The following is a 13055-nucleotide window of genomic DNA, read 5'->3' as shown; positions in this document are numbered from 1 at the left end:
GATATATAAATTCAGTCCTACATAGCTAATCACGATAGTTCTGATAATTTCACAATCTGGAATTGGTACAAACATCACGTTCGACATCTTTTCTCGGCCCACGTCAACACCTTCAACACCACTTCAATCTTGATGCAAACATTCAAACGAGAAGGAACTGAATACTGATGATCTGGTGAGAGTGAAAATCGTCAAATTAGCGCTGTGAACACGATACTGGTATGCAGCATGAGGTAACACGATATACAGCTTGTAACATATAACTCCGTTAAGCATCGTTGGCACCATCTTCGTCCATATCATCCTCTCTTTCGGTCCAGACATCACTGCAGTCAACCACTCTTACCGCTCTACTGCTCCTGAAGAAAGGTAATTCATAAGGGGCTGATACTTTAGATGAACCGGTTGTAGTGGTATCATCATTCGACATCTCAATATCTTCTTCGTCATCGGCATCTTTATCGGAGTCGGCATTAACATTATTTGAGTTGTGCACACAACTACGTTGAGTTTGTGATTCGAGGAAACTACCGTTCTGGGAGCCAGGGATAGTTTGAGAAGCGTCATCATTGATCCGAGGCTAAATTTGGGAGTAAACATTGAGATGACCAATATAGGCGGAAGATAGCATCCGACGTGCAATGGAGTGAACCTCACTCTTTTATGCCACTTTCTGACGGCGAATAGTTCATCTTCGATACCCCTCCCGTACTGGAAATAGGCGACAAATCGATTGACGGCATCGGTGTTCTTGCACCATTTCAAAGTCCAATCGTTGGAGGACTGAGAGTCATCTGCGCTCATATATATGAGTGAGCAACGAAATCGGACTCTGTTTAGGACGTACCAGAATTTTCGGCCAACATCTCTACCAAGCCTGTTTCATCAAGGAAGTCAGCTTTCGCAGTCGAACTCGAAATCCTTGTCCACCGACCTTCATTCTCCAACTTTCTCAAAATCAAATCAACGTCTGTTCGTTCGCACCCTGACAGCCAGAATTAATGTCTGTACATTCCATACTATATGAGTGGAATGGCTCACCAAATTGTCTCTGAAGTTCTGGAAGCTCATCTTTACCGAGCTGCCCCCTCGTTCGAAGCTCTTGCATTACTTGCCTATCGGATCATCAGGATTCCGAATGAATGGAGTAGCAGCTTTGGAGCAGATAGCTCACCTCAGTAAGGCCAAGGCACCCATCTCTCTTACCGCCTTGTCTATGTCCTCTTGAGGCCAATGACGCTTTTTATCGTTACGCATTTCGCACATGATACAGTATACGCTCAGTTGAGAAGCCGATGAACCGTCGATGAACCTGTTAAAAGGTGTCAGCGTCAGCGAATTTTCTGGACCATGGGCAAATAATGTTATCTGTTATTCACCCTAGGCATGTGGCGTGAAACCATTTATCACATCCATCACAGAGAATCATGTGACCCTCTTCATCATTGAGGCCACAGTAGCATTCGATCACATCATTGTGTTTAGACTGTATCTTTTTATTACCAAGACATACAGATTTGCGAGGGACTGTCTTCTGAGCCTTTACCGCTGTTTGAGCGGAGGCCTGTCTTGAGCGTGGTTTAGCAGCAGCCTTGGTTCTAGGCTTGGCTGTTGTCTTGCGTTTTGCTTTTGGTTTCGGTTTCGATTGCGGTTTCGGTTTTGGTCTTGATTTGCCAGTATCCTTGACTTCGTATCCATTATTCTTCATAGCAGCCGAGACAATGGATTTGAGGGCTCTTGGTTTCCGTGGTTGAGTTTGAGTTTCATCTGTATCGTCTTCATCGCTGCCCTTCCTCTTGTTCAGTTGGACTTTCCGATGGAGCGCATCTGCGAGTCTCTGCGTTGACAGCGAAGGTGATTGAGAGACACTTTGGATGTTTTCTGCAATTGTATCAGCGAATGTTATCTGAAATCGGGACTTACGGCTAAGATCATTGACGTGATCATCTTCAGTTTCGTTGATGCCATCGAGATAGATCTGAGAATGATTACCAGTGAAGGATTGGGAGTTCTGCTGGAACAGGCTGTCCTCAATTGACTTCCCGTGCTTCACTTGCGACAGCACGCTCGATGAAGCTCTGGTAGAGCCCCGTGTTGGAGTAAGCTCGGACATGGCTTGAGACATCTGAAGGGTTTCTTCGGCAATCTAAGTCATATACTCTTGATTAGCCTATGGTGACTATCACTCAGCTTGCATCTGCACACATACGTATCTCGCACCTTCGCAAGCTCTTCTCTTTCGGCGTCCTCTCTCAATCCCATTTCCTGCTTGTGAAGATCCAATTGGGGCGATTGTTCCGTCCTCTTGCCTCCTTCCTATCGGCTGTTTTAAGCCTCCTGAAGGATCTTGAGGAACTGCCTTGGAAGGATCGATACATGCTGTATAGACATTTGGAGCGCTTGGCTCGTAGGCGATACGATCGTGGGCAGTCTTTCGAAAAAGATCAGCATTAGCATTCTTGCTATCAGGTAATAGACCTCAAGAATTCTCACGATGTCAGCGTTCTGCGATCAACACAAATTGAATAAATTAAGTCAGTGCAGTCCATGTAAATTATGAGTGAGCGATACATACCCACAGCACATCTCGTTCTTCTGCATCGGCCTTCACCAGCTCTTCCTCGGCATATCTGGCAGCGTAATCTTCGGGACCGGTTGCCTTTCCCCGAGGGATTTCAGGCAAGTTATCGGTAACCGAGACCGCAGAGAGGGACAGCCTGTAAAGGAATCTAAGCTACAGACCCTCTTGTGACAGTTGGAGACCTTACCCATGATGACCGGTCTGGAACCCCTGGAACGGCATCCACAGCGGTGGATTTTCCACATCGTTAGTCCCCAGTACAAGCTTTTCTTCGGAGGAGTCGGCAAAGCTCGGAGCGACATAGCTATTTGGAGAGCCATATAAGTGTGGAGTTCTGGTCCTGTTGCTGATCGAGCGTACTCACTTCTCTGGGGCTCTGTCATTATAGAAAAGCTTGATGTCTACGAATCGTTTCTCTGAAGATGAAAGGGGCATCAGAGAAGATCTTCGGCATCTAAGAGACAGTCCGCTCACTGGGGAGTTCTCCCATTGAATGTAAGATTCTGACCAGCGAATGGGACGTTTCCTATGAACCAAGTACCAGATAAGCACAAATACATTCTAGGTTGACCAGAACCTAAGTTACCTTAACCATTCTTCGAACCTCCAGATGAGTCATCGGATTTCCCAATATTCGATTCTTGTCCAGCAAGGCGAATCCTTTCAAGGATTGGTCTAGCTCGCGGTTGACGCTATGCTCAACGGACATGGATGGTGCACCAGTGGATTCATGGTAGAAGAAATTGAAGGTATAAGTCTCAATGACGCTGTGCCGTTCAAGAGATATCAGTGCTGTGTGTTATTATATAGTAGCAAGTCCACTCACTTTGTGGGGTCTTCATCATCGAGAAAAATGATAAGCATAAGACTTCGGAGGTAGCCTTTTCGGATCGCTTCCTCAGCACCGGACTAGAGCGGGAAGCAATCAGACATGGCCTCGAAATGAGAATCTGCCAATCGCACCAAAAGTTGGCATATAGCCTTTCCTTGATGACTGGATTCGTATTTGAAAATTAGCATATACCGTTCCATTATTGGATTTTCCATGATATACTGTTCACCCACCTTTGATCATCCTTGATCTTTCTCCAAGAGAAAGTCCTCACATCGCTAAATTCGTGCGGGACACCCTGAGATTGAGATTGAGATTGAGATTGAGATTGAAATTGAGATTCGGCTTGTTGCTTTGCATTCCATGCTCGAGCTTCCTCCGCGGTCAAACGATATAACTCGTCGGGCGATTTAGCAGGAGGAGCGTTTGAACCACAAATGTAGAAATATTCGAAATCTTCCTCGGGCAAGAGATTACTGCGTGTCGTCAGATGTATAATTTAGCTGTTGCATCGGAAATAGATATGACCTCACCGTAGATAGCAGATAATACCGATATTAGCCTCAAGAGTAACCTTGAGAATATCGAAACTGTCTTCTTTCGTGACGATTGTTTGATCTTGATTTTGAGCTTGCTTTTCTTTACCCTTTTGAGTCGTGCCTTGACTTTGAGAGGCGTTTTGTTGGGATGTTGTCGCTTTTTGGACTGGAGCTGGCGGCCTCTGATTGATCCGGTATCACGTCAGCGCATCCACCACTCCATGAGAAAGCGGAGCGATGGAGGTGAGAGGAGCGGGGAGAAAAAGGTGATTACCGTGACACGGTGTGTATTCACCGTCTGTCGCAGGGTGAAGAGTGAGGAGAAGGCAGATAACATTGGATGTAATGGATAGGGGATAAAGAAGACTCACAAAGGCTTGTTTCGGTGGCCCCCTAGCCATATTGGTATCTCCGTCGTCGTTGTGGAGTACAGAACAACAGATCACTAGTAATATCACACGGACAGAAGTGGAAAAAGGCGTGTGAGGGGTAAAATGGATTGAAAGAAGTTGGAAGGGGAAAGAAGAAAGAGGAAAGAAGAAAGAGGAAAGAGGAAAGAGGAGATGGTGAGATGGTGAGATGGTGTCTCATATCGTCCAGTCCAGTCATTCAGCGTGTATGTATTCCACGGTGGCCTGTGCGGTGAGTCAAGTAAAGTAAATGAGTAGGTCTGTGCGTCAATACATTGTACCTTTATATCGTTTGTTAGTAGTGCGATGGGAGGAACAATCACAATGCATTCATATGGGCCTATTATCGTTATTGCTAATGATTGGATTATATGTCAAAATGCAGGTGAGAGGGCAACACCTAAATAAGATGAAATGTGTGTACCCCATGTCGATGCAAGAGCTAAGATCAGGTGAGATATACATTACCTCCCCAGCATACCGAATTGACCTTGGTTCCCATTAGGTAAATTGGCAAAATGATTCTCTGCACCTTGCCAGACCATCTTCAGCACGTATGCTTCCGACAGCAGCAATTCAATTTCGTGATCTGTCCATGACTGAGTGGGTAGACACTGCAGGAACATGATCATTTCCTATCAAGAAAGAGCAAATGAAGATTGATCAATACGTTGCGGACAGGCCATGACTCGTAGATATACTTACCTGGAAGTCCATTTCCCTCAGCCTTTCCGAATACTTGACTAACAATGCTGAGCAGACGTATAAATGGAATTGAGAGAAAGCATCTGCACCTTCAGCCTGACAGGAAAGAAGCACAAAATCAGTGATCCAACACCATAGTATAGAAGATCTCCTTCATTTCTTTACAAGTCAATCAAAAAGGTATACTCACAAGATAAGTATCCCACATCCTAATCGTACATTTCACCGAGATCTCCCTCATCAACAGACAGTTCATCCACCTAAACGCAAATTGCATGAATTCTATACCTTGGTCTTCGAAATGTGCCGCCAAGGGAGCTATACAAGTGATCAAAGGAATCAGCGAAATTCACGTACGTTGAACCCAATGATCGGAATAGAGAGAGAGATGGAACGCACCGTCAATTCTCTTTACCAATTCTCCCATCCTCTTCACCAGCCTCTGTATACCAGGTTGTTGCGAAATGTAATGATCCTGTATCCCATCTAACAACTTGGTCAAACACCAGAACGTATCTGCTTCTATGGCTTGGAGTACGTGAGGAGGTAGATGCGCAACATCGAATAATTCTGGGTCGGTATCTATCAAAACATACCAATCCAGTCAGATTGATCATTATGAGCTGAAAAAAAGGGGAGGGATGATCTTGACTCACCTATATATGCACCCAAGAATACCTGGAAGAAAGGTGTGACCAAATCATTTATACCTTGAACATAGCCAGATGCGGGATGCCGTATTGCCCAAACGTATAATATCCTCTCTAGACTCTGATGTATTCGTAAAATCATCAGCTAATCGTCTCGAAGTGACCATTTCAGGTCCAGCTAGAGGCAGGAGAAATTACACTCACCCTCTGCGTCTGAACACAAGACCATAGAGCTACACCTGGTCTCGTCCGTGGTACGTCTATTTCGATCTGGTGCCATATCTAGGAACAACCGTAGATGAATTAGCAGCATCCCCTACATGAACTGCTAGACGGCGGATGAGGTCCAGCTGTATGGGGTTCAAGGACACAGAGAGGGAGATTGATTCATGATACTACTCACCTGCTGATCTAACGATGATAGCCCTCTTCCAAAGTACTGATCCACCAGTTGAGTATATTCTTTCCTCTTGCGGTTCAATGTCGTCAAACGGGGTTGAACAGGGAGAGGTAGATAATTCTGAGGACAAGAAAAACCCATCAAAATGGTCAGTCAAATCACCCTCCTAATCGACAAATCTTCTCTATGACTTCTTTTCCCATCTCAACAAAAACCTGACTCACCAATAACAACATCCACACAACCCCTCTGACCTCCTCCGGCACCCCATTCCAAGCCAACTTTCTCAACTCGGCCAATTCAACAGCTTCGTTACGTCCTTTGAGCACTCTGACGAATTTCTCTCTTTTCCTTTCCGTCCGTACACTTCTTTGTCTACCCAACGACGACGATCCACCTTCTTTTTTCAGTGACGATATCGTGTTGGTTCGTGGAGTAGTAGGTAAAGCAGAGTACGAGGCGGGTTGTTCAGGTGAGTGTAGCACTGATGAGGCTGTAGATGGAGTTTGGGGATATGAGCTTCCTGGTGTCAAGAAGGGGAATGATGATGGTTCGGCGGAAGAGGGTGTTTGTGGTGTATCGAGAGATAAGTTCGATAGTAATTGTAAGGGATCTATTTCGTATACGGGCACGCGACTGAGCGACAGTTTGTTGTGCTATACCTGAAGCAGCAAATAAGAGGAGATAGAGCGTTACTCACCCTTTAAAATATCCTCTACATCGTCCTTGACAGCTTCCTTGCCCACTTTTTCGGGTAAGGGTACGTCCTCTTCATCCTGTTCTTTGATTTCTGACTGTTCGACAATCTCCCATGCTCCACCAGGAGGTAGCTTGGATCTTGATCCTGAGCCCGCAGCATCGTGTCGACCCTCGGGAACGGACGTACCAGGTATAGGAGGTATCGTACCTTCCGAGAATGTTTTGGCAGTCTGCAAGTTCGGTCTACCACTGGAGGTGGGTTTGATTGGACTAGGAGGTGATAGGTGATGATAAGAATTGGAATTCCAACTTCCAATAACCAAGCTTTCTTCCACTCTTCCATTCCCATTACTGCTAGGTTTGCTGAGTGGTATAGGTACTGTTTTACTCTTGATCATTTGTTCTCCACCTGTGTGACCCCCTACAACAGGATCGTCTTCTTTATCCGACGAAGAATCCCAAGCGTCCTCCCATTCTTCTGCCGAAGCTGAATGTTTCCCGAAAGAAGACATTGAAGATGATTTCTGTTGTTTCTGATCGTGCTTGTATACGCTGGACGAAGAGACGGTCCTAGGGAAGATGGATGGGTTCATACCTGGATTAGCGGAGTGAGGGCGAGTGGGTGGTTGGAATGGCATGTTGGGTAATTTGGAGGTGAAGTTATGTCTTCTATTTGAGCATTATCCTCGTGTCTGCTATGTTATGCTTCAGTCCGTACACTATACAAGATGATCTGTTATTACTTGAGGTGGTTGATGATTGATGAATGGATGTTGAATGTTGGATGTTCGCAGACGTGTCAAATAACGTCACAGCTGACTGCTGCATATGGCGCGGGGAGCATCATATATCATCATGTATTCATTCATTCACTCTATTTTCAATCATCCTCGATCAATTTGCATCAACCGGTCTATAGTTAGTTACCTCTCAGATGCCCATATACCTCTTAGCGACCTTGGAGAGACCAGAGACCAGAGAGGTGCATTATCAGAAATCGGTGTACCATACCGCACCAATCGATCGCAAGCAAGAATACGTTTGGGATAGGAGTAGGAATAAGAATAGAAAAGCTGCGTGCGATCTGTATAACAGCTGGTAGCATCCCTCCCTTTCCCAACGATCAACGATCAGATTAGTACCCTTTGTTCCATCATCATCATCATCATCGTCACCCATATCTCATAGCATACAAGAGCAATAACAATGTCGCCTCTGTCACATCACCTACAAGACTCATGAGTATCTCTCCATTCCCTCTGCGACAGAATAGAAAATCAACCTTCCTCAAACGGTTTCTTTCGGCCTTCCGGATAACTCATCAGTAACGATGCAACCTCGACCTATCCCTTCCACCCCTTCTCAAGGGGAAAACAGCCAAATGATGGTAGATAACGAAATGGGTTCACCATCTACTGGCTCCTCGGGAGGAGGAGTAGGAGGGATATCATCATTCTTAGGGCCGGGATTAACATTTTCAAAAATAACTGAAAATGCAAATCGATCTTTAAGCCCTCCTGTACCTATACGGTTCGCTACTACCACCAATGCGTTTGGTCTATCACCTTCAACTTCGACTTCAAATTCGAACATATCTATCTCTTCATTCTCTTCCACCAATACTATCCGAGACCAAGCAGGAAATGGAAGTGGAAGTGGAAGTGGGATCCCACTTGGGATGAGAGTTGATATTTCCCCTCCTTCAGCAGGATCAATAACCACTAGGAAACTCCGTCGACCGTCCATGCTGAGCTTACAGCAGAATTTCTCATTTGGATCAGATGCTTCGGGTGGCAAAGCAGATGACGAATCGACCTCGATGGGCGAAGTGAATCCAAATTCGAACGAATTGCAAATGGGCATGAATACAGACATGGTCCAAGATCCCTCGAGTTCCAAATCAGCTACCGCGCCAATCCATACATCACCATTCAACACTAACACACTACAACCTACACCACGATGGGCAGGACACGGAGGATCTTTCGCAAATGCTTTAATCAGACGAACGAGTTCTGCACCCAGCATTCCATTGGAAGATTTGAAAACTTCCACTCCACCTATCACTCCTACTCCTCACTTGCCAGCGGAAGAGTCTAACATGATGATGATGGATATGGAAGAAGAAGGGAATGGATCATCTTCTTCCGGTGCAGGGCCAGAAACTTCTCTGAGGTGGCAGCCATCACGTTTGAAATCACATTCATCATCTAATCTACGTAAAGGAAAGGGTAAGATGGAAGATCAAAATCAAGATCAAAGTCGTCCATCGGGATTAGATTTACTTTCACCTACTTCCATACTTCTTCAACCAGTACCATTCGCGGGTAAACCACTGCCCAACGCATTACTCAAGACTCTAGCATCTGAAGAAAGACCTTTAGATCAAGAGATCGAATCTGAAGCTAGGTTACAGAAATTCCTCTTATCTCACCCTACAAAACTGCCCCTGACCCCTCGAAACAACATCAAAATGGCCAAAGGTTCTAGAGGAAGATTTCCAGATCAAGTTGGAGGGGATGATGATGATAATGAAGATGATATATTGTTTTCGACGGGTCCCAATCGACGATCGACAAGTTGGACTACAAGTTTATCGAGAAGAAGTAGGAATTGGATGGATAGAGCTAGATTCGATGATGATACGGACACAGATTCGGATGATGACGATGAAGACGAGGAGATCCTGACAAACACTTCTACAAATAACAACAGTCATAATAACAATAAGGGAAAAGAGGAACCAGTGAATACAGCTTTTGCAGCTGGGATGGATATGGATCGACCTGGTTCATCATCCTCTTCCTCATTTAATATATGGAGTGGTGGTGGAAGTATATCAAATGATAATTCAGGTAAATCAACTCCGCCTCAAGTTCCTATAGGAATCGCCAATCCATTTCCCACTCCTCCATCTACAAACAATAATAATACTTTCCCACCCAATTTCAACAATTCGCGCTCAGCAAGATTATCTTTCGGTCAAAGTCAAGGAATGGTGCCTTCTCCAGGATACGGACTACCGTCTGCATTTGGCGGACTAGGTATGGGAGGTAATGGGGTTGGTACACCGCTCGGAAGTCCGACAGTCGAAAGAGCGGAACTTGGTGCTTCGCCTAGTGGCAGTGGGACAATGGGAGTGGGAAGTCCAGGGTTGATGCTGTATAGAGAGAGTCAGGGTGGGCAGGCGACTGTCAGACCGGGAAAAAGGAAGGGTGAGAATTTCTTCGTATATCATACTTGGGATCTCAAATCTTTCTTCTCATGGGACGACATGTACTTTTGCTAATGCTTACATATCCGTCACTACAGCTCAAGCGGAAGACCGGTTCGATCCATACAAACGACCTCGAGGTAGTTCACCCTCATTTATGGGCTCATCACCATTCCCAATCTCACCTTCTCGTACGAACGCCATCCCCATCCCTCAATCACCTTCCCACGCACCATTGTACCCCTCATCGTTATCATCTCTTTCTGCTTCTCACCCTGCTAGACATACCCAACATGGAGGTAGGCCTCAACATCCATATTCTCGACCAATGACCAGTCGTTCGAGAGCTGCCTCCCCTGCATTGAGTATAGGCAGTACAAATGGCTTAAGCTCCAGTTTAGGGAATAAGACATTTACGGGAAATGGTGGCCTTCAATTGCAGCAACAACAGCATCAGCCACGGCAGCAATTGGGCGGATTGGGTCTACTGAGCTTGCAGAATAGTCGGGTGGACGAAGAGGATGAGGCGCAGGAGATGAAAAGGGTTGATTCGGAGGAGAAGATGGAAGAGGATTAAGATTAGGATTGGTTAATTGCAAGTTAATTTCCATAATGAATTATCGTGTCATGGGAAATTGGAGTTCTTCTCGCCGCTCTCTGTATATTAAACACTTCAGTCGTTGTATCTTTACCTGTTGATTGTAAGATAAATGCATAGCAGTCATCTACATATGGTGAACGGGGTAAAGTGGATAGATATCTCGGCTCAGGGCTTTTACCGGAATGACAGACCAAGCAGATCGCTATCTCCGGTATTGTGTTACTTCGGTTAAGCTGCAATTAATGGAAAAGAGTCCATCGGCTAATTCAAATGTGATGTAGGTCGTGGAGTGAGAATATCAACGAATCACTCCGAAGGCTGTACTACTTCAGCTTGTCAATGACACTCGGACCCTTCTGCTCTTCGAGTTGTGGCACTTCACCTCCGTTGTCTGAGATTAAGCAAAGGAACCCGATCTACGGATCTCAAACTTGGGTCAGGTGACACGGAGTCTGCATGATGTCTTGGCATCACAATCCATCCCATTCCAGGAATATATATGGATCACTCCGTCAATCCGTGAGAAATTGGCTAGAAGGTAGTGAGTCATTCAACCGGATAGGGTTTAGTTCAATCTCATTCAAACATGCTTTTTGTCACGGGCAGCGATCCAAGCGGAGTCTGAGGTGTACTCACTGAAAATATTGAGAGATGCAGAAGATGCAGGGGGGAGATGTGACCGAGATGATCCGAGCTTACCTCTTGCTTCTCCTCGGATGATGCTTATTGTTCGGATCAAAAGTAGTTAGTCCGACATAGCCTTGTTAAAAAATGATTTGGTCTCGTGGTTAATCTTCCTCTTCTGAATGGAAAGTGGATCTACAAAGAGCTTTGTGGACAGGTATAAATACCTCGACTGTCCGATCTTGTAAACCCACTTTCTCTAACTCACCGACTCATCAACTTAATGTTAACACCTCCCTTCTCCCCTTTCCCACTTCTTGGACTATAACCAAAATGTTCTTCCTTGCCTCTCTCCTTTCTTTACTGGCCCTCTCTTCGGCCTCGCCTATTCATAAACGATACTCATCGGTTAAGATCCAATCCAATCGAAACGGTCAATGTCTCTCACCGCAAGGGGATGCCCTAGCCAACGGTGTAAGAGTCGGTACACTACCATGTGATCAAGCTAAAACATGGGATATAGACCCTGGTTCAGGTTCTGTGATTTTGAGTGGAACGAATCTCGCTTTGGATGCTGGGACGGGTAATGATAACAATGAGATTGTCAAGCTGTGGACTAGTTATCCAGGATTATATCAACAGACGTAAGTCCACGTACACTTCACATACACACATTCTCACAAGTGGAGTCAATCCTAAATACTACCTATGACTTTCATGTCATGTCAATAATTAAGGCGAACAAAGCTGATAACAACGATTTACATATGGCTCGAATAGCTGGTATCTCACTGACGATGCTCGAATTGCCATTACCGGTGGAACCCAATGTCTAGATCAAGGTAGTGATCAGGAAGGTACACAGACTTGGCAATGTACCACTGGAAATACTAACCAGAGGGTGTGATTGCTCTTCCAATCTTGAAGGCTGACAAGCACTGGCTGACGAGAAGAATTCCCTTTGATTAGTTTGGAATGTTTTACACGAGGGGGGTAACACACCTACTCCCGAACCTGAGCCGCAACCCAACCCTGCTCCAGGTAAGGGAGCTATCAAAGGTGAGCTAAACAATGGGAATGAGAGGGTTATACAGGTAGCTGACCGTGCATCATATATTTTATAGCCCGAGGATACGATGGTTTATGTGTAACTGTGTCGGGCGGTACTGAAAATAATGGTTCTACCGTTGATCTGTGTGTGGTACTTCATGAACCTATCCAAGTGTTGTTGAAGCTGACGAGAACGTCGTGTCCATGAAACTAGTTCGAACTGCTTCGAAGACAGCTGGCCATTTGCTCATCTACAACGATGGCAACCCCTGACTGGAAAAAGCGACGTCGACAAGTTGGCTCTTACCGCTCATCCTCATCTCTGTTTATCGGCCGGTGAGAATCCTTCTAATGGTGGTAGACTTCACCTGAACGCTTGTGATGGCGTTACCACGGGACAATGGGAGAGGACCAATGGTGGGCAATACAAGTTATTCAGAACTAGTATGTCTCATTCCTTCCATGACCTCCTACAGGAGAATCATTGGCTGTACACGGTACTTTTATGGCTAGTTGATGACTGATGAAATTTTCCATCCGTGATCATAGACCTCTGTATTGATGTCAAGCTAGAATCCCAATTATTCCCTCAAAAGCCACATGCTATATTCAAAGAACTTCAAATTTGGGAATGTGTCGAGGGGAATACCAATCAAGTGTTCGATACAGTTTTATGAAAGCTTCCTAATTGGAGCAGAAATCTTGTGATCATTCTCTCATACGTATAATCAAGAATATGGACATTGAACA

General features: G+C 45.3%; 4 protein-coding genes across 4 annotated transcripts; 2 read left to right on the top strand and 2 right to left on the bottom strand.

Annotated features, from left to right (window-relative positions):
• Positions 1-268: 268 nt before the first annotated feature.
• Positions 269-4353, bottom strand: I203_106049 (uncharacterized protein; the record flags this gene model as incomplete). The annotated part of the gene is made up of 19 exons (XM_065517890.1): positions 269-580; positions 658-794; positions 848-877; positions 935-985; positions 1042-1115; positions 1175-1312; positions 1380-1881; positions 1924-2146; positions 2210-2431; positions 2576-2717; positions 2769-2885; positions 2946-2997; positions 3056-3107; positions 3168-3348; positions 3408-3490; positions 3545-3575; positions 3647-3889; positions 3947-4134; positions 4324-4353. 19 exons carry the CDS (start codon positions 4351-4353, stop codon positions 269-271), a joined length of 2808 nt encoding a protein of 935 aa, XP_065373194.1.
• Positions 4354-4826: 473 nt separating this feature from the next.
• On the bottom strand, positions 4827-7454 carry I203_106048 (uncharacterized protein; the record flags this gene model as incomplete). The annotated part of the gene is made up of 9 exons (XM_019147821.1): positions 4827-4997; positions 5068-5163; positions 5258-5385; positions 5467-5649; positions 5724-5838; positions 5922-5999; positions 6121-6237; positions 6342-6730; positions 6818-7454. The coding sequence occupies 9 exons, from the start codon at positions 7452-7454 to the stop codon at positions 4827-4829; spliced, it is 1914 nt and encodes a 637-aa protein (XP_019002739.1).
• A 692-nt stretch (positions 7455-8146) lies between these two features.
• Positions 8147-10607, top strand: I203_106047 (uncharacterized protein; the record flags this gene model as incomplete). Its single annotated transcript, XM_019147820.1, has 2 exons — positions 8147-10031; positions 10129-10607. The coding sequence occupies 2 exons, from the start codon at positions 8147-8149 to the stop codon at positions 10605-10607; spliced, it is 2364 nt and encodes a 787-aa protein (XP_019002738.1).
• A 981-nt stretch (positions 10608-11588) lies between these two features.
• I203_106046 (uncharacterized protein) lies at positions 11589-12982 on the top strand (the record flags this gene model as incomplete). Its single annotated transcript, XM_019147819.1, has 6 exons — positions 11589-11899; positions 12036-12112; positions 12225-12314; positions 12380-12449; positions 12520-12749; positions 12855-12982. The coding sequence occupies 6 exons, from the start codon at positions 11589-11591 to the stop codon at positions 12980-12982; spliced, it is 906 nt and encodes a 301-aa protein (XP_019002737.1).
• Positions 12983-13055: the final 73 nt, after the last annotated feature.

This window comes from Kwoniella mangroviensis, assembly GCF_000507465.2.
Source record: "Kwoniella mangroviensis CBS 8507 chromosome 1 map unlocalized Ctg02, whole genome shotgun sequence".
Classification (NCBI taxonomy): Eukaryota; Fungi; Basidiomycota; class Tremellomycetes; order Tremellales; family Cryptococcaceae; genus Kwoniella; species Kwoniella mangrovensis.
This window is presented reverse-complemented; position numbering and strand designations above follow the sequence as displayed.